The sequence below is a fragment of the Caenorhabditis remanei genome, chromosome X (assembly GCF_010183535.1).
Source record: "Caenorhabditis remanei strain PX506 chromosome X, whole genome shotgun sequence".
Lineage (NCBI taxonomy): Eukaryota > Metazoa > Nematoda > Chromadorea > Rhabditida > Rhabditidae > Caenorhabditis > Caenorhabditis remanei.
Window position 1 is genome coordinate 1,354,556 of NC_071333.1, and position 26,160 is coordinate 1,380,715.

At 35.9% G+C, this 26,160-nt stretch overlaps 4 protein-coding genes across 4 annotated transcripts; 2 read left to right on the forward strand and 2 right to left on the reverse strand.

Annotated features, from left to right (window-relative positions):
- Window positions 1–4,280: 4,280 nt before the first annotated feature.
- GCK72_022326 (uncharacterized protein) lies at window positions 4,281–5,498 on the forward strand (the record flags this gene model as incomplete). The annotated part of the gene is made up of 6 exons (XM_003106892.2): window positions 4,281–4,610; window positions 4,711–4,896; window positions 4,943–5,002; window positions 5,053–5,139; window positions 5,196–5,306; window positions 5,358–5,498. The coding sequence occupies 6 exons, from the start codon at window positions 4,281–4,283 to the stop codon at window positions 5,496–5,498; spliced, it is 915 nt and encodes a 304-aa protein (XP_003106940.2).
- Window positions 5,499–9,200: 3,702 nt separating this feature from the next.
- GCK72_022327 (uncharacterized protein) lies at window positions 9,201–9,919 on the forward strand (the record flags this gene model as incomplete). Its single annotated transcript, XM_003090531.2, has 4 exons — window positions 9,201–9,370; window positions 9,423–9,528; window positions 9,687–9,787; window positions 9,835–9,919. The coding sequence occupies 4 exons, from the start codon at window positions 9,201–9,203 to the stop codon at window positions 9,917–9,919; spliced, it is 462 nt and encodes a 153-aa protein (XP_003090579.2).
- A 4,723-nt stretch (window positions 9,920–14,642) lies between these two features.
- GCK72_022328 (uncharacterized protein) lies at window positions 14,643–15,361 on the reverse strand (the record flags this gene model as incomplete). The annotated part of the gene is made up of 4 exons (XM_003090529.2): window positions 14,643–14,727; window positions 14,775–14,875; window positions 15,031–15,136; window positions 15,192–15,361. The coding sequence occupies 4 exons, from the start codon at window positions 15,359–15,361 to the stop codon at window positions 14,643–14,645; spliced, it is 462 nt and encodes a 153-aa protein (XP_003090577.2).
- A 3,900-nt stretch (window positions 15,362–19,261) lies between these two features.
- Window positions 19,262–22,460, reverse strand: GCK72_022329 (uncharacterized protein; the record flags this gene model as incomplete). Its single annotated transcript, XM_053734761.1, has 6 exons — window positions 19,262–19,459; window positions 19,508–19,720; window positions 20,030–20,214; window positions 20,261–20,526; window positions 21,589–21,624; window positions 22,450–22,460. The coding sequence occupies 6 exons, from the start codon at window positions 22,458–22,460 to the stop codon at window positions 19,262–19,264; spliced, it is 909 nt and encodes a 302-aa protein (XP_053578327.1).
- Between the last annotated feature and the right edge of the window lie 3,700 nt (window positions 22,461–26,160).

Genomic DNA, 26,160 nt, shown 5'->3' on the forward strand with positions numbered 1-26,160 from the left:
ATTATAACTAGTAGCATGTCAGATTAGTTATTTGTAGGAAATTCCCTAATTATATTGGTCATTATCTAGGTCTAATTGTTTAATATATTGTTACTCCTTTCTAATTTATCCATTTTTCTCATGGCGACTCCATGATTTGCATCATTTTTCTTGCTCTTATCACATTTTATTTTTGCCGGATCTTTTTTTATAACGGTTCACTCATCGATAAGAAGATATATTTAGATTCAGAACACTTCTCTTTTGAAGACCAGTTGTTTTCATTACCTAAACCTTCTTATGTTTATCTGTTTCTGCTACAAGAACCTAAAATACATTTCTCGACTAATTCTTATCAATCTACTTGTGTTGGTCCCATTGAATGTTCTCTGAGTTTCATGCACTCTTTCGATTTTTCCCTTTTGTATCATCATTATGTTGTTGACCAAAAAAGTTTTCAAGTCATATTACATCGGACAGTTGCCGTTTTGAAAAAATTCTTTTAAAAAAAGGTGGGAGGACTTGTAATTTGGGACTTTTTTGACACACATTGTCCTCGAAATCAATTTTTTTTGCTCGGGTTTTTTCTCCAGCTTACATTCTCGGCCTATTCTTTTGAAAGTATAATTTTTGGTAAGCAATTGTTTGCTTTTGCTCAATCTAACACAAGTAGTTTCACTCGTTCGGTCGATGAGTGCTTCCTTCTGAAAGAAAAAGGTTTGGTGCACTTTTTTCATTGAAAATACATTTGATGGTATTAGCTCGCTTATTTTCATTATCACTGTCTTCCATGTTTCAGTCACTAAGATACATTGCTTTTTTCCAGATTGATTCCTCTTCACTGAAGTGTACTTTTTCAGAATATGTGTGCTCCAAACAATTGAGAGATATCGAAGAGCGACCAGGATCTAGGAACGTCTTAAATGACAGAGATTTTTCGTTATAATTATTTGTATTAACTATCGTTTCATATCACAAGCGTTGTGTACTTTCGTTGTTTGCGAAAAATTGTCTTTTTTGTTTTTTAAGATCAAAACTGTTTGGAGAAACAGTCCCGACAATAAAATAATTTGAATACTGAAAGCATCCGCGTTATTCTTTTTTCACTAAGCAGCGGGGGCAATACATACTTATTTTTTCTTTCGAGCATTCTGTGCAGCAGCCGTTTCTTTCTATCTTATCAGCAGAGTACCTTTTGAATGGCGAACCTCACAATCAGTTGAAAAAAGATTTACGGACGACGACATGAACAGTTGCTGCAGGGCCACCTTTTCCCTCTTTCTCATCTACTTTTGTTATCTCATTTTTGAGGTTCTATGTAGATGTGTATCGCAATAATTATAAATGATCCCAATTAAATACCTTGTCGTCCAGATGACGAACATCTGTCATTCTTCTCTTGCATGCCGACTGGATCGGCAAATCTGAGAACATACACTCCGCAAATAACTAATCCGTCCGCCTGTTTGGAAGACAATCATCCTCTTTTCCATTATAAGCTGCCCATGCACGTAACAGCTCCTAGATACCTCCTCATTATCTTGGTTTCTCTAATTTGCACTGACCCATGCACATTTAATCCTCTATATGCGTGCAGTTTGCTTATTTTTATCTAGTTTCTGAATACGCTCACAATGCTCATTGGGCGAATCATTTTTCAATGTATTTTTGAGAATTTTCCAGTTGGAGTCATAATAATATACATCGGTAAAAGAATTCTTGAGATAAATACTTTGTTGTGCATATGTTTTCTGATATTTTTTATAATTTTCTGATCTTTTAGCTTTGCAGCTAGTTTTTCTTCTTGCTATTATGGGTTCATTGTAAGTATGTTAATGGAAGTTTCTTTCGACCTGTCTTGTGAAATAATTTTTGAGCACAGTATTTTATTAGTCAACGTTTCGGCCACATGGTCATCGTCAGGAAAACTTCCATTACCTCACCCGCATTCCGTTGAGATCTCACTCATTGCCGATAATGCCAATTTGTTTTCCGTGTCTTTTTCTCATATTTAATGTTTGATGTTTACTATGAAAATGCTTCACAATGCTTCATTTATCCTTGATTTAATGTAATGTACCTGGTCCTGATGATGGCCATTTGGATGGCCATTTTTTTTTTTAACATTCAGTCTTCGAAAGGAGCTATGTTAGAGACTAATCTCTTCATAATTTTACATCTTTCTTAACCTAGCGGTGTTTGAAAAAAAAAGGCAGAAGAATATGTAATTGTATATGAAAAAGCTATTTAACATAACCACTGTTAGTTTTTGCATAAATTGACAAACCCGCTATTTCGTTTTCTATGCTTGTTCCACCTTTTCCGATTTGATGTTTCACCTTTTGTTACTAGGTACCTTTGTCCTATATCTACTTACTAGGTACCTTTGTCCTATATTTCGACTCAGATAGTCGACGGATAACATTATTTTGAAAATGTTATACCTATTTGAACTGACCGAAAAGAAAAAACGGGACCGTTATTTTTGTCATGAATAATCTTCATTCTTCTTATTCATTTTTTTGTGAATATTCTTTTGAGCACACTCTTCACAATGACATTCTACTTCCCCTTCAGTCTCATTTTGTCTGTAACAATTATACGGTTCATATGACAATCTCACCGCGCGATCTAAGGGATTAACCACTATCTCTTGCTTGCTTTTGTTCCAGAAGGACACCTGACTTGTTTAAGTTTCCTCACTTTTTTCACTTTTTCTCCAGCTCTTTACCCACAGTATAATGCAAAAAGCTGTCATTTTCTGTACCTACTCTTCAGTTTGTCTTCTATCCCAACTTTCATTGTGTGTCTCTTTTTCCTCACGATACTCGCTCTTTTTTTCTTCATTTTTTATTACTACATATTCATGAACATTTATTATTTCTTTTTATGCTCGTTTTTGTACATAATAGTGACCTTATATGTATTAGATACAGTACCGGTCAAAAGCTTATCGACGCAGTTTCTCTTGAAATCGTCCAACTTTGAGAGTGTGTCATAGTAATTCTGAATGTCACTTCTAATAGGTTTTTAATGAATCATATAGATAAATAGTAAATCTCTATTTTTGTAGTTGACGACTTTACTGTTCTAGCACTTTCTAGAAAATTGTGGTCATTTTAAGACGACAGCTCAAAAATCACACTATTTGTACTAAAATCGGTCGATTTAAGGGAGAAATTCCTTTGTCGATAAGTAATTCTTGAGGGCAGCTCAAAATAATACTGATTGACCCATGAACCAGATTTTAAATGAATCAAAAAGATTAAAAATAGAGTTTTATTTTTGTAGTTGACAATATTTTTGTTCTTACCTCGAGAGTTATGTACAAAGTAATTTCTCCTTCAAATCGACGAATTGTGGTGCAAACATTGCGACTTTGGGGCTGTTTTCTTACCATGACCATAACTATTTAGGGAGTGCTTGTACGAAAAAGTTGTCAACTACAAAAATGAAATTCCACTTTTAGTCTTTATGATTAACTAAAAATCTAGTTGATGGGACAATCAGTATTCACCATGAAAAGTATACTTCCCCCTTTGACCATGACACGTCACTCTCTTTTTTCCCTCTTTCAATCTTTTTATTCATGCCCTCTCTTTTCCGTTTTTTTCCAAAATTTTCTATTTATTACTCGAACAGAGAAAAAAAAAGAAGAAGAAGATAGATATATTCTCCTTTCTCTCCTCGTACTTCTCCTCTTTTTGCCATTTACCCTTTCCCCTTTTTGAACACCCATCTGTTCCTCCCTCATTTCTCCAGCCGGGGCAGCTAATGGTTTTTCTTTTTTTTTTTTGCCTCCTATTCTTTTCATATCGTCATAGAGACCGGTCACAAGGTTATGGACTTTGGCCGTTTTTAGTTGAAATTGTCCCATTTTGAGAGTTCGCTGTGACAATTTTGATTGTCAAATCCAATAGGTTTCAGATCAAAAGTAGAGCCACATTTTTGTAGTCGACAACTTTTTTGTACAATCCCTCCCTAAAGAGTTATGGTTGTTTTAAGACGACAAAATCACACTGTTTGTACTAAAATCGGTCGATTCGAGGGATAAATTACTTTGTCGACACCTTACTTACTAGGAAGAACTAATACAAAGAAATTGTCAACTACAAAAGTTGAGCTCTGTTTTTGATCTGTATGATTCAATAAAAATCTTCTTTATGAGACAATTAGTTAGCCAAACTCCATAATATTTTGACCAGAACTGTATAAATAAGTTGCCGATAAAAATTCGCTACTGCTCATTCTCTAAATCATCCACGCTTCCCTCTCAGTATTTTTTATTTTTCAGAGCGATCATGTCATCATTTCAACAAAAAAATTCTGGAGCTGGCAATGAATGTGGATGCAACTTGGAGGAGAAATTGAAAGAGATCGAAAAATTGAGAAAAACAGTGAACCGGTTGAATAATGTATTAGAAATTAGAAATAACGACGTAAAAACCACCAGTAAAAGATGCGACAACCTCAGAAAGGAATGTGAGGACTTGAAGAAAATGAAAAAGACACCAGGAGAGGAAGACAATCTGCTTGTTCTTGAAAAGAACCAGATGTTAGAGGAAAAGGATGATGAGCTCTACAGGTTGCGAAAAGAGCTTCACAAGAAAAAATACGTCGTCGCAAATATCGTGAGTTTTTTTGTAATTTTTTGTTACAAAAGAAAGCTCCCCATTTTCTGGAAAGTTTGATTTCTAGGTAATTTCAGTTAGAAACATATATTTATTTCAGATCCCTCACCATTGTAAGATAGTCGACAAATCACGATATTTTGATGGAGTCGTAATCAGAGAGAACATTACATACTCCGAAAAAAGAAAAGAGCGAAATTCCACAATTAGCTCCTTCAATCTCCTCTTCTCCCCCACGCTCGGACTCATCCGAGCCATTAACAAGAGCGGAAACAAGAAAACCAAAGTAAGTTGGAAAAAACAAAATCACTTCTTATTAGTTTTTTTTTCAGTTGGGAAAATGGTACCATTTCCGTGTCAACGACCCCAGAAGAAAGAATAATGGTGGTGCAGTGAGTTTGAGACACATTTTCTCCTAAATCATTTGTTTTCTAATTTCTAGCCCTACACCATCGATGCTGCCACCACCAAAGATCCACACCGGGTTCGTTCATTAAGAGGAACGGAGATAATTGAAAGTCAAGTTGTTGTAAGTTACACAATATTCTTATTTCTTGGATTATTCATAGAAAATTACCATTTCAGTTCCTGCTCCACACTACCCTTGATTATGGAGCATTATATAACGAATACTTCGAAGACAAGTGTTTGAATCTCATCTTGTTCTCTGAAGCTCTCCGACTTTCAATCCGCAATGTAAGTTTTTAGGAAAAATGATGTTGTTTAAAATCATTTGAGACTTTTCAGCAACTGTTATTCAAGCACGGAGAGGTGAAATTGAGTATGAAGATCAAGTTGCGAGAAGATTACGAAGAGTTGTTCCGATATGACCACACCAGACCTCTCTTTGAGGTAATCAGCGTGACCGTTGATAACACTTTCTATTGAATCATGATTGTTTTCTTTTATTTTTCTGACAATATGCACCAAATTTCGCTTTTTTGTATCCAATCCCAATCATTTTAACAGCATTCTAATAATTTGTTTATTCTATTTTTTTGAAAGTAAATTATTTCATTTATTACCTGATTAAAAATCTCGATTTGATTTTATTTGATTTTTTCGCCGGCCCGCATTTCAGTACAAAAATTGGAAAATTGAACACTTCGAATGTTTTGCAAAGTTTAATTTTTGACTATGTTATCAAATTTCGATCAAATATCCAATGTAAACCTATTTTTGATGGGATTTTCAAAAAATGTTAAAATTTTGATGTGTACATTTTTGGAATCCGGACCGGGTCGAGAATTCGCAAATGTAGTAACCACAAAAAACTTCAAGCATTCTGAATACACCACACAAGACTTTTTCATTTTACTGACACCTTTTGAGTTCTGCTGCCGCGCTTTTCTGCCAGCATACGTCTAATCTAGACGCCGTTCACCCAATGTGCGGCCAGCTGCCTGAATCCGAGTCCTGTCCCCAACATTATTCTTCTTTCCACTAGGCACACCTTTCAAATGCACTCTCCCTCGCGTACCCAATGCTGTGCCGTCAGCGCACGTTTTTTGTCGAGATTGAACGTGTGAAATAAGGAAACATATATCCGAACATATTTTCTTTATCAATCGTCAGAAACAAGAGATTATTTATGAATCCAACTGTAGGCGAAAGACAGGCCTTGAAATCAGTTGTCGCAATTAATAGTTTTTCTGGCATCGTTCAACTTCTGTTAATTATTATTATTATTCATTGTTGCCAGTGCAAAACATACATCAACAAGTTGTTGGGCATCAGGGGGGGTAGCATGGATCTTTTGTAAACTTCAATGTAATGTCTATTATATCATTGTGGTTGACAGCACGGCATCGTTGTTGGGCCGGAATCTGAAACAGAATTAAAGACATTTATAACATAAATAGTTACATTTCAAACACTTACAGTCTCTAGTTGGTAAAAGTCCAGAACGGCTTCTAGAAATCGAGCAACTTCCGAAGAATTTGGAGCTGGTGAAACCATTACAGAAAACAGGCATTTTTCACTAGGAGAAGAAATTGAAGAGATTGAAGTGTTTGGAATCTCAAAAGGTCCTTGGGGGACGGGTGCTTGTCCTGGGCTCGTTGGGATTCCAGGTTGTCCTGGGCATGTTGATGATGGGAAGGGATTGGTTGGAATCCCAGGTTGTCCTGGAGCGGGTGGAGTTACAAGTTGTCTTGGAACTGGTGGGATGAGGTTAATTGGAATTCCAGCTTGTCCTGGGCATTTGGATGGTGAGAAGGAATTGGTTGGAGTTCCAGGTTGTTCTGGGGCGGTTGGAATTCCAGGTTGTCTTGGAACTGGTGGGATGAGGTTAATTGGAATTCCAGCAGGTCCTTGGGTCGTCGGGAGTTGGAAGGGGGTGGTTGAACTCTCATAAGGTTCTGGGGTTGTGTATGTGGTTATGGTTGTGAGCTCAGTTGTTCTCGAGAATGGTTCGGTTGTGGTTGGATGCTCAGAAGTTACTCGAGGTAATGTGAATCCGCCGGTTGTGTTTGGAGACTTAGAAGTTATGTAAATGGTCGGGAATAGGACCGTTGTAGTTGGATCCACCGGAGTTTCTTGAGATGGAAATGTTACTGGTGATAACGGCAAGGAAAATGCCGAAACAACCAGAATGGAGAATATTGGCCAGAACATGCTGACTGGAGTATGAAAATCCCCATCACCAGTTCCACTTATATACAAAGAACAAACAAAAAGAAAGGAATGCGAAGGTGGAATATTTCATTGGCTTTCTTTTTTGTCGGCATTGTTTTCAATATTAATTAATAACTTTCCGCCAGTATGTTTCTGTAGATGTAGTTTTTTGTTAGGTTTAATACAACTGTGAGTCATACCAGTTTGTCCATGATGACGTGTGATTAGTTTCTGGAAATAAGAACTTGATTTCCAATCGGGAATAAAGTTTGATCTCATTTACCACATCAAATGAGAAAATGTTGATTAGATGTATTTATATTATTTAACTGCTTTTAAGCATTTATTTTCAAATGATTCAAAATATAACTTCAAACATTTTTCCAAATTGATCATAATAAAATTTCTACACGAATTGTATTTCAACATCCCTTCTTAAGTTCTCATGACAGTATCAATAATCAAACCGTTTGGAACTGAAAACTCTGAAAAACTTTGAAAAAAACTCACATCTGGAGTTTATGTGCTCGAATTCGAGGATTTCAAAAAACTGTTATCGCGGAGTTCTAGGCATTCGTTCCACATCAATTTGTTTTGTTTTTTTTGTTTTTTTCTTCTGAATTCAAATAAATATCCAAATCATGATCCCAGACTCTGCTGTCACGTATTATTCCGTCACTCGAAAAACCAATTTTTCGAGCGGTGAAAAAATGAATATCAATGTGGAAACAGTGCTTAGAACCCCGATATAACTATTTCCAAAGATCCTCAAACTCGGACACATTAACGCCAGATGCGAAGCACAGACGTGGTATTGCACCTGGACTTTATGAGCTTCCTTCAGTTCTGGTGTGACGGCTCGATTTTCGAGCGTAAAAGTAATAAATATTGATGTGGAAGAAATGCCTAGAACCGCGCAATAACAGTTTTTCAAAATCCTCGAAATCGAGCACATAAACTCCAGATGTGAGTTTTTTTTTCAAAGTTTTTCAGAGTTTTCAGTTCCAAACGGTTTGATTATTGATACTGTCATGAGAACTTAAGAAGGGGTGTTGAAATACAATTCGTGTAGAAATTTTATTATGATCAATTTGGAAAAATGTTTGAAGTTATATTTTAAATCACTTGAAAATAAATGCTTAAAAGCAGTTTAATGATATGAATACACCTAATCAATATTTTCTCATTTGTAGGTACCAGATATTTCATAATCCGGACTATGATTAACGAAATTTCAGTGTTCTTATTAAAAAATATATACATATGAAAAGTCTCCAATTAGTGTATTTGCGATATTCAATGAAACATCAAAAAAATATTTGTTGAAAACCCTGCGACTGAACTTTATTGAAGTACTGATTTGTGACTAGTTTCATATTCTTTGCCTCAATCAAATTTTGGTTCATAAGATTCTAGAAATAACAAACCAACTCCAGATAACAGTCACTATCCACAATCATTCTGACTCAAGTCTCCAGAAATCACAACATCATCATAGGTCCGTTGCCGTAAAGAACAAAACACCTTCTGTTCCAGACGTTTTTTTTCGATTGGAAACGCTTCACCTCAGTTTCGCGGAGTTTCGCATCCGGTGTTTATGAGCTCTCCTAACTCTAAACGCTTCTTTCACATAAATTTTTATTGGTTTTTCGCTCAAAAATATGATCCGTCAAATCTCAATTGGTTTTCTGGAAACCAATAAAAAGTCTGGTGGGCTTTCTTCTCAAGACCGCCCCTTTTCATCTTTCTCGACTTCATTCATAAAAGCAATCCTGCTCCGTGGCTGGCTGAGAAAAGATTTTTGATTCCAGCGAGCCTTTTTTTCAATTTAAGTTTTATCTTTACCCACACTCTTTCATATTAAACTTACAATAATCTGATCAAACTCATAATAGTTATTCAGAAAAGTCAAACTTCTTTATTTCACAATTCACCTATCCTTGGATTTCATTCCAGTCTCTCAAATTTGTGGAGATGGCAGATATGAGGGCTGCTCTCCTTCGTCCTTTACAGTTGCTTCTCGTCTTGGCTGTTATTGGAATCACGACTCAATACCGCACCAACATACGCATTCACGGGAATGTGACCTGCGAACGAGATCAAAGATGGTGTACCAGAATGGTTTTAATGGAGTATGATTCCTTGTGAGTTTTACTTGTTACATAGTTTTTAAATCATATTTATCTTGTTTTTCAGCAAAATGCTCCATGATAAAGTTGAGGAATACGGTGTTAAGTGCACAACTGGCTCGTTTGTCCCGTATGAAATGAATGGGAAGCAAGAAGGAGATGGCCTTTTAGATGTATGTTAACTTTTTTTCCGATTTTTATATTTTTCACTAAGTATTGTTAGCGTAAATTATGGTTTTTCAATACATCTACTCGAATTTACTAAATTTGACGGTTGAATGATTAGTCAAAAGCCTTATAAGAGTAAAACTATAATATAAACATTTTTCAGAACTTCTACGAATTGCACATGTGGATTTTCCACTCGTGCGCGGAAAATGGAAACATTTGGAAGCAGGAACACAAGCTGAACTTGATTCCAGTTTCAACAACGTAAGCTTCAGATATATTGATACCTCGAAAAATTCGTATGATTCCAGGAACGTCAACCTCCAGCAAGACTATGCAACGACCAATAAAGCCATCAGCGTAAAATCTTTTTTCGATGAAGATGAAAATATTTAGCTGAAGTAGACGAAGAATCATTTTAGTTTGATAAATTTCTTTTTGATAGTGACATTTTTTTAAGTGCCGATAGACAAGAACAGATGATTTTATTTCAATAAAAGTTTTTTATTCCGAAACTATTCCGACCACAATAAACGGAAATATTTTCAGTCAGTTAATGTTGTCAACTATTTCCCCAAAGACAAAATTGTCGACAACTGAAAGGCTGAATGATGAGCCCCACATGGTTTTCCCCGCAAAACTAGGCTCATCATCGCCTTACTAATATCTTATTTCAATATTGTTCCAATCTGTTCACTAATTCACTTTATTTATCTCTTTTCAATCTCCTGTTATCAGGAATACTCAAATAATTATAATTCAAATTACCGCTCTTAATTCCCTCTTGTCAGTAAACACGCTCTATCGCTCATCTACTCTCCTCCGCATCAACACTATCTCGTTGCCGGCGGACGCGACGCGTGTCCGCGTAGCGGTCGACCGCGCATCGCAATCCCAATCTCGTCCAACGAGAGAGGTCCGTTCTCCTACTTTTTGGGTAGAATGCGTGAGAGAGAGAGAGTTTTCCGGCGAAATAGATCCTTTTAATTTTCCAGGACTTTTTCCAGCCATTTTAGCGCGAACTGACGCTAGGAAATTCCTAAAACTCCACCTTTTTGGGCCCTTTAGGCCAAGTCAAGCTATCCGCGGTTGTGACCGCTCATTTGTCAACTATTGGACCCGCGGCACATCCAGCAGGACGCTTTTCCTAAATATAAAATTATCTCTCTTAAAATTATCTAAATCTTTCGTAATAAATGGATCTTTGTGTTAAAACTTGTGTTCTGTTGTCGCATTGCTCATCCTCACACTTATAGCCGTTATTCTCACATTTTAACCAGTCAGGGAAGATTTTATCCGGAGCGGGTCTGTCTCCGACCGCATTTAAGGCCCGCCTCCACAGTTAATGTCATTCAGGTTGGAAGACCCAGAGTGCAATTGTTACGTGGAACCATCAGTGCGCTACGAGATTTGAAAAAAATGTTTCCAAATAAAATATATGTGTGGGGTATTCAGTATTTCAGTTCGTTGAGAGTGATTATTGGTAACGGTTTGTGAAGCTAGTTAGGAGAAAGTAGCATTTCGTTGCACAAATCTGAATGTTAAGATGAAAATCTGATTGGTCGGGTGAAATAGTGACGCTCTGAAAACTCTCATAGGACCGCCCGCATTCTGCGGTTTTTAGGGTCGCCGAGGTTCCACCAAATGATCTCAATTTTTAATAATCAAATAATTGATTTTTTTTCTATTTTTCATAATCTCGAAATTCTTCCTCCGCCGACCTATTGCACATTTCTTTTTTCTCTAATTTTAACGTTACATTTTTCAATCATTTCAACCTACAACTCGAAACACAAACATATTTCTAAAAAGATGTGCATATGAGGAAAATGCCTTTGCGGAAAAAAAAATTTCTTTGTTTGTTCATTTTCATCGTTTTTCAGCATTATTTCACTCAAAAAATGAGAGAAAATCATGCTGAAAAACTTAAAAAAAAGGTGTAGGAAAAAATAACTGAAAAAATAAAGAAAAATTGAGAAGGTTTGCAAGTGCGCTCTGCCGAGGAGCAGTTTGGTTTGGAGCTTTCTTTTAATAGGACGAAACGCTTCTTACAACCGCGCTCTACCGAAACCGAAGAGAATTCCGTGCAAATATGAGATGCGCAGAGGAAACGAGACATTTTTCAAGGGCATTTCGGTGGAGCGCAGTTGAACTGTGCCGAGTTAATAGCATTTTCATCAATTTTTCGCGTTTTTTTTGGCCAAATCTTACTGTCGATTAGGTTTAAAACAAAACATCATAGTTTTGAAGTTTTTTTTTAGCCAATTCACTCAAAAAAATTCACATTTATCGGTAATTCGGCTCAATTTTTACGCACGATTTTCAGTCATTTTTGCTTCTTTTTTTTTTACAATTTTTCGCTTTTTCCCGTCAACAATCACCGCTGAGGCGGCTCAAAAACCTAAAAATTTTAGTTTCAACTCTTTTGCATCCTAAACGCATGAAACAGTAGACTAGCCACTGATCCGGAGTGGTTCCTATGGACACGCGTGCGAAGACCTCTCGTAAGAGGAACTCCGACTTGAAAAAAAAAAAAGAGTGATTGTAGTATACACTCATCATGGCTTTTTTCTTCCAAGTTTTCGAGATCCACTGGCGTCGGTTCTGAAAAATGAAGATGTTGTAAGAGATTTTGGAAAGAAACAAGAATGATGAGAAGAAAAACGAAAGAAGCAGAGAATTTGAGTTTAAAAGGCAGTAGAACGCAGCACAAATAGCGAAAACGAGTTTTAGCGGAAAAGACCTTTCCTAGAAAGCAAGGAACTTTTTGAATTAGGAACACGACGATACAGCTAGCGAGAGGATTTAAAAATTGGACGAATAGAATTAAAGTGAAAAAACAGAAAACGTTAGGAAAAAAGAAAAAAAAGAATGCCCGGACGGAACCATGGATAACTGATATCATATTTATAAAGAAAATAAAACTAAATCAATATTAAGAAACTACCCACGGGGTCTGGGGGTGAATACTGAAAGTGAACCCGCGATGTTCGGAAAACTGGCAAAATTGCGGGAGAACTGACATAAATCGGAGAAACTAACAAACAAATTCAATTACTCTGGCGTAAAAAGCTATATTTTCCGACACACAATTTTCGTTTGTCGTCAATTTAGCTCTGATTTTCTCGATTTTCAGTCATTTTCGCACTTTCATCGATTTTTTAAATAATTTTTCCGCGAAATTTCACCGTCGTTCAAAAATAAAGACAAATTTAATTTCAACATTTTTACAATCAGTTCCTATCCAAAATAATCCGTTTGTCGTTGTTGTGGCTCGATTTCCCGATTTTCAGTCGTTTTTGCATTTTCCACGATTTTTTTCCAAATGTCACTGTTGAATTGGTCAAAAATGAGCATATCTCATTTGCAATTATTTTCCTCACAACATTTGGCTTAAAACCTTCTCCCACTTCATCGATTATATAATATTCTGTGAGTAGTTAACTTTTATCGACTTTTCAGGTTATGAAAAAAGTGTTTGGATTTTGGACGATTGTGGACATCAGCAACATTTACCATTGCCGCCTTTGTGATAGAATCTGTCGCAAGCAGAAATTGAAGTGATAGGTTTTGTTTCGAGGTGGAAAAAAACATTGTGTGATAATTTGTTTTCAGAAATTCAACTTGGACGGACCAGAGGATAAAATACTGCTAAAATGAGAGGAAGGAAAAAAGGAAGGAATCTCTGTAAACGTGGGTGCAGAACGATCTCGGATCAACAATCTTCTCTTCTTTGGATGATGTGAGCGTCTACCTTCGTCGTCTTCGTGGAAGATGAATTGGACATCTACCTTCTAGTCGCCCAAGCGGTTGATATTTATCATCGTCGACCGAATAATTGATGTATCAATTCGAAATGGAAGAAAACTGTGATAAAATTCAAGCTGGATAGGCCAGAGGTGGCGTGTACCTTCGTCGTTTTCGTGGAACGATGCAATAAACCAGGCGATCAAAATTTACTACCAACGTTGTAAAAATAATGCCTCGAGCATTATTGGGACAAGTTCAACCTGGATGGCTCAGCTAGTCCAACAAGCTATTGGCATTTACCATTGCAACAGAAGAATTGATGTACCGATTCAAAATAAAAGAAAGAGGTGAAGAAGTTCAATTTGGATGGGCCAGGGGGAAAAATCGATAGAATCAATCGGAACTCTTCTTTGGATAAAAGGAAAAAATTAAAAATTGGTTGATGATCACTATTTGGAAATAAATACCCAAGTTGAATGGGAAGCAACGTCGAAAATGGAGGGTCACTGCCGAACAAGCATTGATGTCCACTTTACTGGAAAAATGTTGTCGAGTGGAACTCAATGTTGGGAGAAAAGATGATGCCGTTCATGGATTGGAGCCAACTTATCGTTATCAAAGCTAAGGTGAGTTCTTTTTAAATTTCTAATTAATCTTCAACGTACTTTTTTCTCAGAAAGAACCAACATTTATAAGTCGAAAAAAAGACATGAAGATGAAATGAATCGAAGAAATCAGAACAGTTCTTTGCTGCAGTATGGTCCAAAGTTCTCCAAAATTCAAAATCTAGTGAACTACTTTGAATCTGAAAGACTATACTATATTTTTACAATTTCAGATGGAAGGAAAATCAATTAAACTGGACTGCATATCGACATTGAGACGCAGCGGAACACAACATTTACTCAAAACTGTCCACCAGCAAACCAAGGAACTGAAGCCACATGTTTCATTTTCAGCATCTCATATTCCCAACCTTAATTCCTTCATCAGACTGCCAAGTTCATCTGGATGACTCATGACCCTCATTAATCTTTCCCCCCTTCTCAATAACTTTTTCTGCTTCATTCTCCGCCATTTGGATTGCCATTTTTGCAAATGTTAATATTTTTCTATCCCTTTCCCATTTCCAAATTCTTACTAGCACCGCCATTATTTCTAATTTATTACTCCTTTCTTCTCATTTTGATGTCAAAGTACTTTGATACTTTGAGACATTCATTCCTTTCCATGTTTTTGATAAATGTTTGGAATACAAGATTTTTTATTAAAATAAAATCATCTGTTCTTGTCTATCGGCACTTGAAAAATTTCACTAAAAAGGAATTTATCAAACTAAAATGGTTCTTCTTCTCCTTCAAATGTTCAGCTAAATATTTTCATCATCATCGAAAAAGGATTTTACTCCGACGGCTTTATTGGTTGTTGCATAGTCCTGCTGGAGGTTGACGTTCCTGGAACCATATGAATTATTTGAGGTATCAATATATCTGAAGCTTACGTTGTTGAAACTGGAATCAAATTCAGCTTGTGTTCCTGCTTCCAAATGTTTCCATTTTCCGCGCACGAGTGGAAAATCCACATGTGCAATTCGTAGAAGTTCTGAAAAATGTTTATATTATAGTTTTACTCTGATAAGAGATTTAACTAATCATTCAACCGTCAAATTTAGTAAATTCGAGTAGAGGTATTGAAAAACCATAATTTACGCTAACAATACTTTGTGAAAGATATAAAAACCAGAAAAATTAACATACGTCTAACAGGCCATCTCCCTCTTGCTTCCCATTCATTTCATACGGGACAAACGAACCAGTTGTGCACTTAACACCGTATTCCTCAACTTTGTCATGGAGCATTTTGCTAAAAAAAAACAAGATAAATATAATTGAAAAACTATGTAACAAGTAAAACTCACAAGGAATCATACTCCATCAAGACCATTCTGGTACACCATCTTTGATCTCGTTCGCAGGTCACATTCCCGTGAATTCGTATGTTGGTGCGGTATTGAGTCGTGATTCCAACAACAGCCAAGATAAGAATCAACTGTAGGGGACGAAAGAGAGCAGCCTTCATGCCCGCCATCTCTGCAAATTTGAGAGACTGAAATGAAATCCAAGGATAGGCGAATTGTGCAATGAAGAAGATTGACTTTTCTGAATAACTATTGTTAGTTGTATTAGGTTAACAACAGTCTGATAACAGAGAAAACTTAAATTGTGAAAAAAATGGCTCGCTGGAATCAAAAATCTTTTCTCAGCCAGCCACGGAGCAGGATTGCAGTTATGAATGAAGTCAAGAAAGATGAAAAGGGGTGGTCTTGGAAAGAAAGCTCACCAGACTTTTTATTGGTTTCCCGAAAACCAATTGAGATTTGACGGATCATATTTTTGAGCGAAAAACCAATAAAAATTGATGTGAAAGAAGCGTCTAGAGTCAAAAGAGCTCATAAACGCCGGATGCGAAACTCCGCGAAACTGAGGTGGAGCGTTTCCAATCTAAAACGTTGTCTGGAAACGACGGTGTTTTGATCTTTACGGCAACGGACCTATGATGAACGAGTCATGAGGTTTGATTTCTGAAGACTTGAGATTGAATATTTGTTGATAGTCAACACAGTCACCGTAATCTGGATTGTTTGAATGGACATTGCAAATACTTGAATAGGATACTTTTTATATCTATTTTTTGAAAAGAAGAAAACACTGAAATTTTGTTTATCATAGTCCAAAAAACCACGTTTATACACATAGGTTGGGATCGTGGTCAAACTCCTTTGTCGGATAGAATAATTATCTCAGGTTACGCCGGTTTTACTAATTTGGTTATATTTAGGTTTCGGGCTCTTCTTGCCCATTACTATTTATTAGTTTTCTGCCCAAAACTTGATCGGTCACATCTCGATTTATTTCGGCAATAAACCAGAAATTACGTGACAGGGGAGTCTGAGATCGGTTATCTATTTCGTCGACTGAATAAAACTCATAAACTCCAGGTGCGATTCCACGTCTGTGCTTCGCATCTGGTATTTATGAGCTCATTTTTGTGTTTCTCAGGGAATAGTTATATCGGAGTTCTAGGCACTTCTTCCACATCAATATTTATTATTTTTCCGCTCAAAAGTTGAGCCGATTGAGCCATCTCGGTTGGTTTTGAAGGGAAACGAGAAAATTAATGACAGCAGAGTTCGGATGCGAAACACCACGTTTTGTTTTTGGTTTTTAGAAATTTTTAAGTTTTGAAAAGAAATAAGAAACGCTTTTGAATAGGGTTCTCGCAAAAGACTTTTCTTGAAATTTAGATAATGTAAAACATGAATCAAATGAATAACTGAGATATGGAAACATGGAAATGAAATTACATATTGATTAGGAAACCATTGAGTCAAAGTGAAGTTTTACAAACAAGAATTCGATAAAATGAGCATCAGGATAAGAAAAGCTTTCGATTGCTCAAAAAGACCGTAGACTATACACAGTGCACAGATACACAGATTATACACAGTGAAGGTACATAACAATCTTTTAAAAGAAACATTATTGAATTTATGGTATGGTGTGGAAATGACCAGGGAGTCCAATGTGAATTCAGTTAATATCTCCATCCTTATCATCCATGTTTTGATCAGGAAAACGATTTACAAAGACGAAAAATTTGAATCCATACACAGTGTTTGATACGATAAATGTCAACGTAACATCTTCTCTTTCAATAAGTACAATCCAGGAATCTCCCTATGGGGCAGCTGAAATTTTTTTTTTGAATGCAGATTCTAGTAGAGTACTATTTAACTTACATGAGCTGTTTTGCTCTTATCGTCCGATTCCAGCTCCCTAATCCTATCTTGGTGCCCTTTCTTTGTTTTCTAGATTGTTTCCATCAAGAGGAACCAAAATTAGGTCTAACAAAAATAAACAGCGGAGTGTCACATTTTTATTCGCCTTTGTATTGGTTTAGTTTTGTGATAGGAAAATTTTAAAAGCGAAAATGTATTTAAAAAATAATAAATCTTGATATCAATGAATAAAAATATCTCTTTCTTCTGCAAAAATGCTTCACAAAGTTCAATCTAATTATTTTTGTACTTTCTTCCGTTTGTTCTATAATTGAGTCTCAAACTCCCTTCTTTTGTAACAAATTGACCACGTCTTTAAAATTAGAAAAAGAGAACTAACCGTCGAGTCGTTTTCTCCTCCTAAAATAACTTTGTTTTAAATTCAGAATGTATCTCTCCTTTTCTCTCTCCTTTCTCTTCAATGGTTAAGCGGATAGAGTGCAAAAATAAGGAACGTAGGTTTTCGGACACGACATGGATGATAAGGATGGAGATTTTAACTGAATTCACATTGGACTCCCTGGTCATTTCCACACCATATCATAAATTCAATAATGTTTCTTTTAAAAGATTGTTATGTACCTTCACTGTGTATAATCTGTGTATCTGGGCACTGTGTATAGTCTACGGTCTTTTCGAGCAATCAAAAGCTTTTCTTATCCTGATGCTCATTTTATCGAATTCTTGTTTGTAAAACTTCACTTTGACTCAATGGTTTCCTAATCAATATGTAATTTCATTTCCATGTTTCCATATCTCAGTTATTCATTTGATTCATGTTTTACATTATCTAAATTCCAAGAAAAGTCTTTTACGAGAACCCTATTCAAAAACGTTTTGATTTCTTTTCAAAACTCAAAAATTTCCAAAAACCAAAAACAAAACGTGGTGTTTCGCATCCGGAGTTTCTGAGCATTATGATCCCTGACTCTGCTGTCACCTTATTTCCTTGTTTTCCTTCAAAACTCATCGAGATAGCTCAAACGGCTCAACTTTTGAACGGAAAAATAATAAATATTGATGTGGAAGAAGTGCCTAGAACTCCGATATAACTATTTCCTGAGATCCACAAAATTCAGCTCATAAAAACCAGATGCGAGGCAGAGACGTGGATTCGCACCTGGAGTTTATGACTTTTTTTCAGTCGACAAAATACATAACCGAGAAATCGAGATGTGACCGATCAATTTTCTTGTAATAAAATCAATTGTCTCGTAATAAAACCAATTTTCTTCTGTTAAAATCAATTTTCTTTCGATAAAATCAATGATTTCCCGATAAAATATATTGTCTTCCGAAAAAACCAATTATCTCCTGATAAAATCAATCATCTGCTGATAAAACCAATTATTGCTTGATAAAACCAATTATCTCCTGAAAAACCAATTATCTCCTGTTGAATTCAATTATCTTTTAATGAAGCCGATCTCCCGATGAAACCTATTGTCTTCTGCTAAAACCTATTATCTCCTGCAATAACGAATTATCTCCTGAGAGAACCAATTTTCTCGTGATAAAACCAATTTTCTCGTTATAAAACCAATGATCTCCTGTTAAAATTAATTTTATTTTGATAAAATCAATGATTTCCCGGTAAAATATATTGTCTTCCGATAAAACCAATTATCTCCTGATGAAATCAATCATCTGCTGATAAAATAAATTATTGCTTGATAAAACCAATTATCTCCTGAAAAAGCAATTATCTCTTGTTAAAATCAATTTTCTTTTGATAAAGTCAATTATTTTCGGTATGTTTAAATGGCACACGATTTTATTCATCATTACGTATGATAGAATAGAGAAATGAATTTTCATCTGGTCCTAGCCAGGAATTTATAGTGAAATGAATAAATGATAATGCGCGAAACCTACACGGAATCGAATAGATGGTATGATGGAATGAAAAAGAAATATGAAAATTTTGGTGAACCTATAGGTGAAAAAAGATTTGGGTATATTTAAATGAAACAGGATTGAGCCACGGAAAAATGGGAATAATTGATAATTAAATATTTTCGTACTCATTAATAAAATCGAAAGAAATCAAAAACCGGGCAAAGAAATAGAATTTAATTTGAATGAGACAGACGAGAATAAATCGATTTTAGAGAAGAAATTGGGTAAATAGGGAACAAGTGACTTGGATTTTAATTCAATTTGAGCTGCCCGTCCACAACTGTATACTCCAAATCCGACTCTTTGTTGAATCCGACGATCGCATTGTCCAAGAACACGGGAATAAATGAAAAGTCGGTCGAAGTCTGGGAGTAGCAAGCGGTGAGACGAACCCAGTTCAGTTTAATCCAGTCATGCTGATCATCCATAACTGGAAGTTTGAACTTGGTCTGAAATTTTATTGTATACTCGAGCATTTTCTGGAAAAAAAAACTTACGACATGAGATGATGAGAAGAGGGACTTCCGACGCGAAACTTCAGGGATTTTTGTCAACAGTTTCAACAGAAGGATCACGACGTGAAGGTGATCTTCCGACTCGTGATACGGAGCGAAGATTGGACGAAACTTGAATGTGAAGAGACTGGAGCGTCTGGATGGTTCTTTGATCTCAGTAGAATCACCGAAATCACAGAGTTTCATTCCCACTTTCTGAAACAATAACTATTTGTTGAAACTGTTCTATAAGCAGCCCACCTCTTTTCACAACTGCTATCAACCGCAAACGAAAGAGTATTGGCGAGAGACGCTGAGTTTTTTCTAGCGGCGACACAAAGTTTTACTGTTTTTGATTTTATTTTCGTAATGGTTCACAAAATAAGTCATAAGAAATAGAGAGAATATATCAAACGCTGTGTGAATTTTTTTGGCCTAAGAAAAATCTCTGCATCTCTCACCGAGACTATCTCGTTTGCAGTGGGACGCTGTTGTAATAAAACTAATGAACATAAAAACACTCACCCCATTTTTGAGCTGAATCAGAACATTCGATGACTGGATGTCTCGATGCAAAAATCCAATCATATGGACATGATCGACTGCGTTATGCAGCTGATGAGCCAGTCGCACCCCGTTCCTGTTGGAAAGTAGGCCATCGGCATTTCTCTCAGCCACAGTTTGCAAATTGTCACCAGCATAGTTGGTCACTAAAAAAAGAAAAATACTATCAAACCTTAAAAAATATATAATTACCTATGTAGGTATATTTCGAAGTTTCTTCATTATTCACTAAATCCGGAAAGTACTTGTTTCCTTGGAGTGCACCAAGGATTTTTAATTCCATCCCGTATTTGAAGTTGGGCGTCTTATTAATTGCGACTTTCGCGACTTTGGAGTAATTATTAATTCGATCGGCATTTGAAGTCGCCAGGAAAGTGGAGGAATACGATCCTTGGGCGAGTTGACGTCCGACAGTCAGTTGAATATACTTCTTGTCCAAATTAACACCTTTAGCATTCCTAGAAAATTGAAATCATTAAAAATGCATTTTGGTTATTTGTGAAGGAAAAAATTTAACTATTTTTTGAAAACTCTCACTTTTTGCGCCATAACACATTAAAATGGCCTAATTTTTTTGGCTCCGGGACATTTCGAAACCAGACATTTCGAAACCGGACATTTCGAAACCGGTAAAACACGTATACATTTTTTTCTAGAAAAGAGGAAGTATTATGGTTCCGGGGGTCCGGGGTTTGACACCAACTTTTTTGCATTCCGTTTTTGGCTTTTTGGTATCTGACAACCAGAGTTCGATCCCCACTGGTGGCAAAACTTTTTTGTTTTTTGTTTTTAGCTTTTTGGTATCAATCTGTAAACCAAGGTTCGATCCCCACTGCAGATAAAATTGTTTTGTTTTTATTTTTCGTTTTTTGGTATTAGTCTAAGGTCGAGGTATCGACTCCGGATGCTGGTAAAACCTTTTTATTGATTTATCTTAACAAAAAACCGACATCGAAAAACGACTGCTATTTTTGAGATGTCGGCTTTTTTATTGTTAAGATAAATCAATGACAAAGGTTTTACCAGCATCCGGCGTCATTTTCTCGACCTTAGACTAAAACCAAAAACGAAAAATGAAAAGCAAAAATATTTTATCTGCAGTGGGGATCGAACCTTGGTCTTCAGATTGATACCAAAAGCCTAAAACAAAAAAACAAAAAGGTTTTGCCACCAGTCGGGATCGAACCCTGGTTGTCAGATTCGTACCAAAAAGCCAAAAACAGTATGCAAAAAAGTTTTGCCAGGCCCGGTGTCGAACACCGGACCCTCGGAACCATAATACTACCTCTTTTCTTGAAAAAATTTATACGTGTTTTGCCGGTTTCGAAATGACCGGTTTTGAAATGTCTGGTTTCGAAATGTCCGGTTTCGAAATGTCTGGTTTCGAAATGTCCCGGAGCCATTTTTTGACGCAAAACAGTTGTTGGGTTCTTTTGTCTATCTCACGTTCCTCCAGTTAACTTTACTCCAGGTAGCTTGGGTTGCTTCAAAAATCCGCCCAAAAACTATTTTAAACTCACATTTTTGAAGTGGTTCGTTCTATTGATGTGTAGAATCTGAAAAATAAAGTTATTTGCAAGAAAAAGAGTAGAAATGAGAGGAAAAAACGGAAAGAGAAGAACAATTGAAAGAAGATGAACAAAACCATGCAGCACAGGGAAAACGTGCAAACACAAGGATTTGAACCGGGAAAAAAACTAGCTTAATTTGGTGATGTTTTTGAATAGAAAATTTCAAAACCACCACAATTGATCAAAAAGTTATGATTGAATCTTATTGAAAAAGTAATCAAAAATGGCCCAAACAGAAGATTTATTTGACATATATTCGTTTTGGCAAGAATTGTCTTTTTCTGAAATCTCTAATTTTGTATTTCTAGTGAAGCGAAGTTTTTCTCTCACTAGGGAAGGATCTCTAGTTGAGATGGAGTTCCGGGTCGTGACCTATGTGGTTGGTTTAAAAACTTCAAAAATATGCATAGGCCAACTTTTTTTCTTTTTTCTATCTGTCATCATTTCTGATATACATATGTTTTGTCCGGAGTAGGTGTTTTACCATTTTTATGACATCTACGGCATGAATACCTGAAATTCGAGAAAAATTGAGGGTTACTGCGGACAAAACATGGACCAGAAACGGTGAGAGAGAGAAGAAAGAACAAAAAACATTGGCGGCTTCAGTGACCGAACCTTGACCTCCTTCCCAACATTTGATCTACTTACTAGGAAAGGTCACCGAGTCACTGTGGAGATATGGGCCGTGACCTATATCATTGGAAAGCTGAAAAAACGCTGATTCCAAATATATATTCAGTTTTTGCCCTCGAGGCCTGGTATTCGAGAAAAACGAGGTCAAAGTTTGGACCCCTAACAAGTCATTACCTTACCGACATGGGTAAAATATCGGCAGCGTGGTGTACGTGGTAGCAGAGATGGTCAATGCATAACCACTTTTTGGTTCAATTCCGTCCGGTCACCAAGTTTTTTTGGTTTTTACAACTTTTTTTATCTAACTGAACAGAATTTTGAAAAAAAACCAATTCCCGATCAAAAAAACAAAATTCAAAAAACCAAGAAAACTTGGTGACCGGACGGCATTGAACCAAAAAGTGGTTGTGCATTGACCATCTCTGCTACCACGTACACCACGCTGCCGATATTTATATATGTCGGTAAGGTAATGACTTGTTAAGGGTCCAAACTATGACTTCGTTTTTCTCGAATACCAGACCTCGAAGGCAAAAACTGAATATATTTTTAGAATCAGCGTTTTCTCAGCTTTCCAATGATATCGGTCACGACCCATATCTCCACACTGACTCGGTGACCTTCCCTAGTTAATCAATTGACCCGTAAAAATGGGTCAACAAGGAAATGAGGGAAATGGTTTCACTAGAGCAACTCGTATGGATAAAATCAAGGTGAGAACTCCAATTTTCAGCTCAATTTCATCGATTCCTGCAATTTCTATAAAATCCAATCGCTTTAAATTAAAACCTCTGCTATTATAATGAATGATTTTTTTAAGATTCAAAAATATATGTTTCACTTTTTGAGCATTTGGCGTTTCAAACTTGGAACATGGCGTTTCAAACTTGAAATTTGGCAAATAGTCTCCAACTACCTTCCAAACTCTTAGAAACCAAATCATATCTTGAAAAAAGCAATTATATCCTGATATAATTAATTATCTCGTGATGAAACCAATTATCTCTTGAGAAACACGACTGCCTTCTGAAAAAACCAATCATCATCTGCAAAAAAATTATGAAGTAGATACTTAAAATTGAAATAAGTACTAAGGAACAAACCAAGGAGGTATTTTGAGTTATGTTGTTATGAGAAGAAGATGAAGAGCTGAAAAGCTGTGAAGGTTGTTAATGTCTGAAAATATTTGTGCATTTATGTAGCAAAACAGCTCTGTATATTGTCTTCGGTACAAGAAGTGTTGTGTTCCATTAGAACAGTGTTTCCCAACAACCTAACAAACGACGTTCGACGAAGAGGTCATGAAAAGACTAATTGTGGACAGACCGAGAATACCCCTTTGCAGTCCGTCGATGATGATGAAGAAAAGTGAGGAAGATGAAATAATATTGTTTTCACAGGAAAACAACCCCATTTTTTGTGCCTAAACTAGGGGGGGGAGCCTTCCACAGAACCAAGGGACACCCCAGTGTCTCTTTGGCATGGATTTCACGCACTGAACCATGTGACACCCGCAGGGTCTCTTTGGCATGGATTTTGACTTTCGACAGGTGATTTCAGTAAATCACAGTTTCAGAAACACGTCAGTTTGTCATAAAGACAGTTGATGCGTGTTATCAGAAAGACATCGAAGATGGTCTATCTGTGAAGCGAAAGACTCAAATAGATAGTTTTTTCATGATTTTTGATCTGATGTCTACTCTTTTTTCTACTCATGCGCGCAGTCAACCCCATACTTCAACATCAAATCAAAGACCAATCAAAACTTCTATTTCAATTTTCCGCTAAACGAGATAGGCATCTTTTGCCTTTTTCTCCTCCGTACCGAATCCTCCGTCGTTATTGTCCATTGAATCCGTCATTGTCGAATTGTGATCCGGATAAACTTGAAAAAAAACAACAATAAAAATAAAAAAGTGATGAAATGTCTGCGTATGCGGTTTTTATTTTTTCAATCGCTATTTCTCACACTCTCTCATTTCACAAAACGTTTTTACATATTAGCTTTTTCTCATTTCAGCTTGAGAAGCTTTGGGCGCACTATTCGCTGTACAAATCTCCGCGCATTGATAAAAAATGAAAAGGATTATTAAAAACGACGAATAATTCAGAAAAACAATAAGTTTGAAAAATTTTTATTTGTCAAGGCACGGTGTTTTTGTTTTGAAATTTACTTTAGACATCAAAAATTTAGCTTTTAGAAAATTTAAAATTTTTCGAAAAAGAAGTGTTTTGGTTCTAACTCCCAGGCCTTGAAAATTATGAAAAAACGAAATAATTACAAAATGGGAAAAATAGTCCTTGAGTGAAAAATTTAAGAGGAAAACTGTAAAAATGGGAAAATTGTCCAGTTAAAAATGTATGCAGTTCGAGTTGAGATGTTTATGTCAATTTTCCAACACAACCAATTGTTTCACAATATATTTTTCTCAATACTATAAAATTTCTTTCCAATTGTTGGGAAACTTTGAGATTCGAAAGACTTCTTTGAAAATGTTTTAAAGGCGTATTGTGGTCTGTTGTGATGTTTTTATATTGTAGTGTATGAGTTTCGGCGAGTTCATTTTCATACTTCAAGAATTTTTTAATTCGGTCCACAACCCGCTGAGAACGAGCGCCGAAAAATTTAGTCATTGAGATGGCCGATGAAAGTTGGTGACCGTGGAATAGAAATTCGACTTCGGAAACGTTGATTTTTGTTAATTTTAACGGTATTTTTTATAATTCTTGCTGTATTTCTTCAATAAATTCGATAGAATACGGCAAATATTGATAGAAAAACATTAAAAACTATCGAAAATAACGCCAGAAATAGCAGAATACTGAAAATGCAACGGAATGTTTGGCCAGCGGGAATGTCCTAGAAAATTCACTTCTGTAAAGTTGTTTTTTCAGTAATCTGTTATTTCTAGCGTTATTTTCGATAGTTTTTAATGTTTTTCTATCAATACACTGCCCGACATAAATATAGAGCCACTTGTGATTATCGACTATCTCACAAAAATGATGATACTTCAGGAAGTTTTCAGAATGGCAAAAATATACATTTATTAGCTGAAAAATGTTGCATGCAAAACATTTTAACTCTGCCTCTTTGTTTTTGGAAAAATCGAAAAAATGTGAAAAATGGCTTCAATCTATCCGACATAAGTATAGAGCCACTCACAAAAAGTGTCAAAAATGAAAAAATCACAAGCTAAAAACATTGAATTCAGAATCTTCGTCGAAAGTTGAGTTGGTTAGAGATATTTCTCCAACATTTTCAGTTAAAAAATTTTGAGAAAAATGAGAATTTCTGCAAATTTCCAAGCCTCTCCATTTTCAGTTTGTTTTGTCCAAATAAGTTCTATCTAGCATCTGATTTGTGTCTATATTGAGTGTGTAACTCATGAATTAAAATTTGGTATAGTTTTTGTAAACATTTGAATTCTTTTGAACAACTTAGGTTGTCTTAAATCAGAAAAGTAGGAAATTTTTTGAAATTTTGCATGCATTTACATCGAAATTTCTGGTACTTTCCATTTTAACTAATTTTTTTTGCTTGTCAGACACCGAACTGGCTTTGTTGTTTTGTTTATCATCATTTATCCTGAATTAGATCTCTTGTAAATCAGCAAAAAAAGTAGCAACATGAAAAACACCTGTATCGTACAGAGGTATATTTTTAGCTCTGGTAAAAAGTGCCCCGCCTTCAGTAAAATTTTGAAAATGCAACAAATCTATGATGATAACACTGATATATGCTGAATTATTGTCATAATTGCTCATTGAACACAGTTTGAATAATCTGATGATTTTGCTTCAACTTTTCTGATCTAAAATTTCATGTTGCTACTTTTTTTGCTGATTTACAAGAGATCTAATTCAGGATAAATGATGATAAAC